General features: G+C 61.6%; 1 protein-coding gene across 1 annotated transcript in view; it reads left to right on the forward strand.

The window, feature by feature from the left end:
• LOC104280875 (regulator of G-protein signaling 3-like) overlaps nt 1-346 on the forward strand; it is a gene marked incomplete at its 5' end in the record, with an annotated part of 1,125 nt that extends 779 nt beyond the window's left edge. Inside the window, 2 exons of the mRNA XM_009878669.1 lie at nt 5-70; nt 161-346. Coding sequence (XP_009876971.1) covers nt 5-70; nt 161-346 — 252 coding nt within the window. The remainder of the gene's footprint in view (nt 1-4; nt 71-160) is intronic.
• Between the last annotated feature and the right edge of the window lie 102 nt (nt 347-448).

Here is a 448-nt window from a genome sequence, read left to right on the forward strand (position 1 = left end):
CCAGTCCAAGATGGTCTCCAAGGCCAAGAAGATCTTCGCCGAGTACATCGCCATCCAGTCCTGCAAGGAGGTGAGGGCTGGCTCCTGCGTTGGCGCAGGGCTCCAGGGCAGGGCAGCTGCACGAGGAGCGGCTCACCCACCCCGCTCTCTTTTCCTGCAGGTCAACCTGGACTCCTACACGCGGGAGCACACCAAGGAGAACCTGCAGAACATCACCCGCAGCTGTTTCGACCTGGCGCAGAAGAGGATTTATGGGCTCATGGAGAAGGACTCGTACCCCCGCTTCCTCCGCTCTGACTTGTACTTGGACATAATTAACCAGAAGAAAGCCAGCTCCCCACTGTAGACCCAGGGACTCTCTCGGGGCAGGCTGGGAGCTGCGTGTTTACATGAAATTGGGCGGCGGAGGCCTCCCCGGGGGTCGGCGGGAGCGTGCCTTCCCGCTGCC

The sequence above is a fragment of the Apaloderma vittatum genome, unplaced genomic scaffold, assembly GCF_000703405.1.
Source record: "Apaloderma vittatum isolate BGI_N311 unplaced genomic scaffold, ASM70340v1 scaffold32461, whole genome shotgun sequence".
Lineage (NCBI taxonomy): Eukaryota > Metazoa > Chordata > Aves > Trogoniformes > Trogonidae > Apaloderma > Apaloderma vittatum.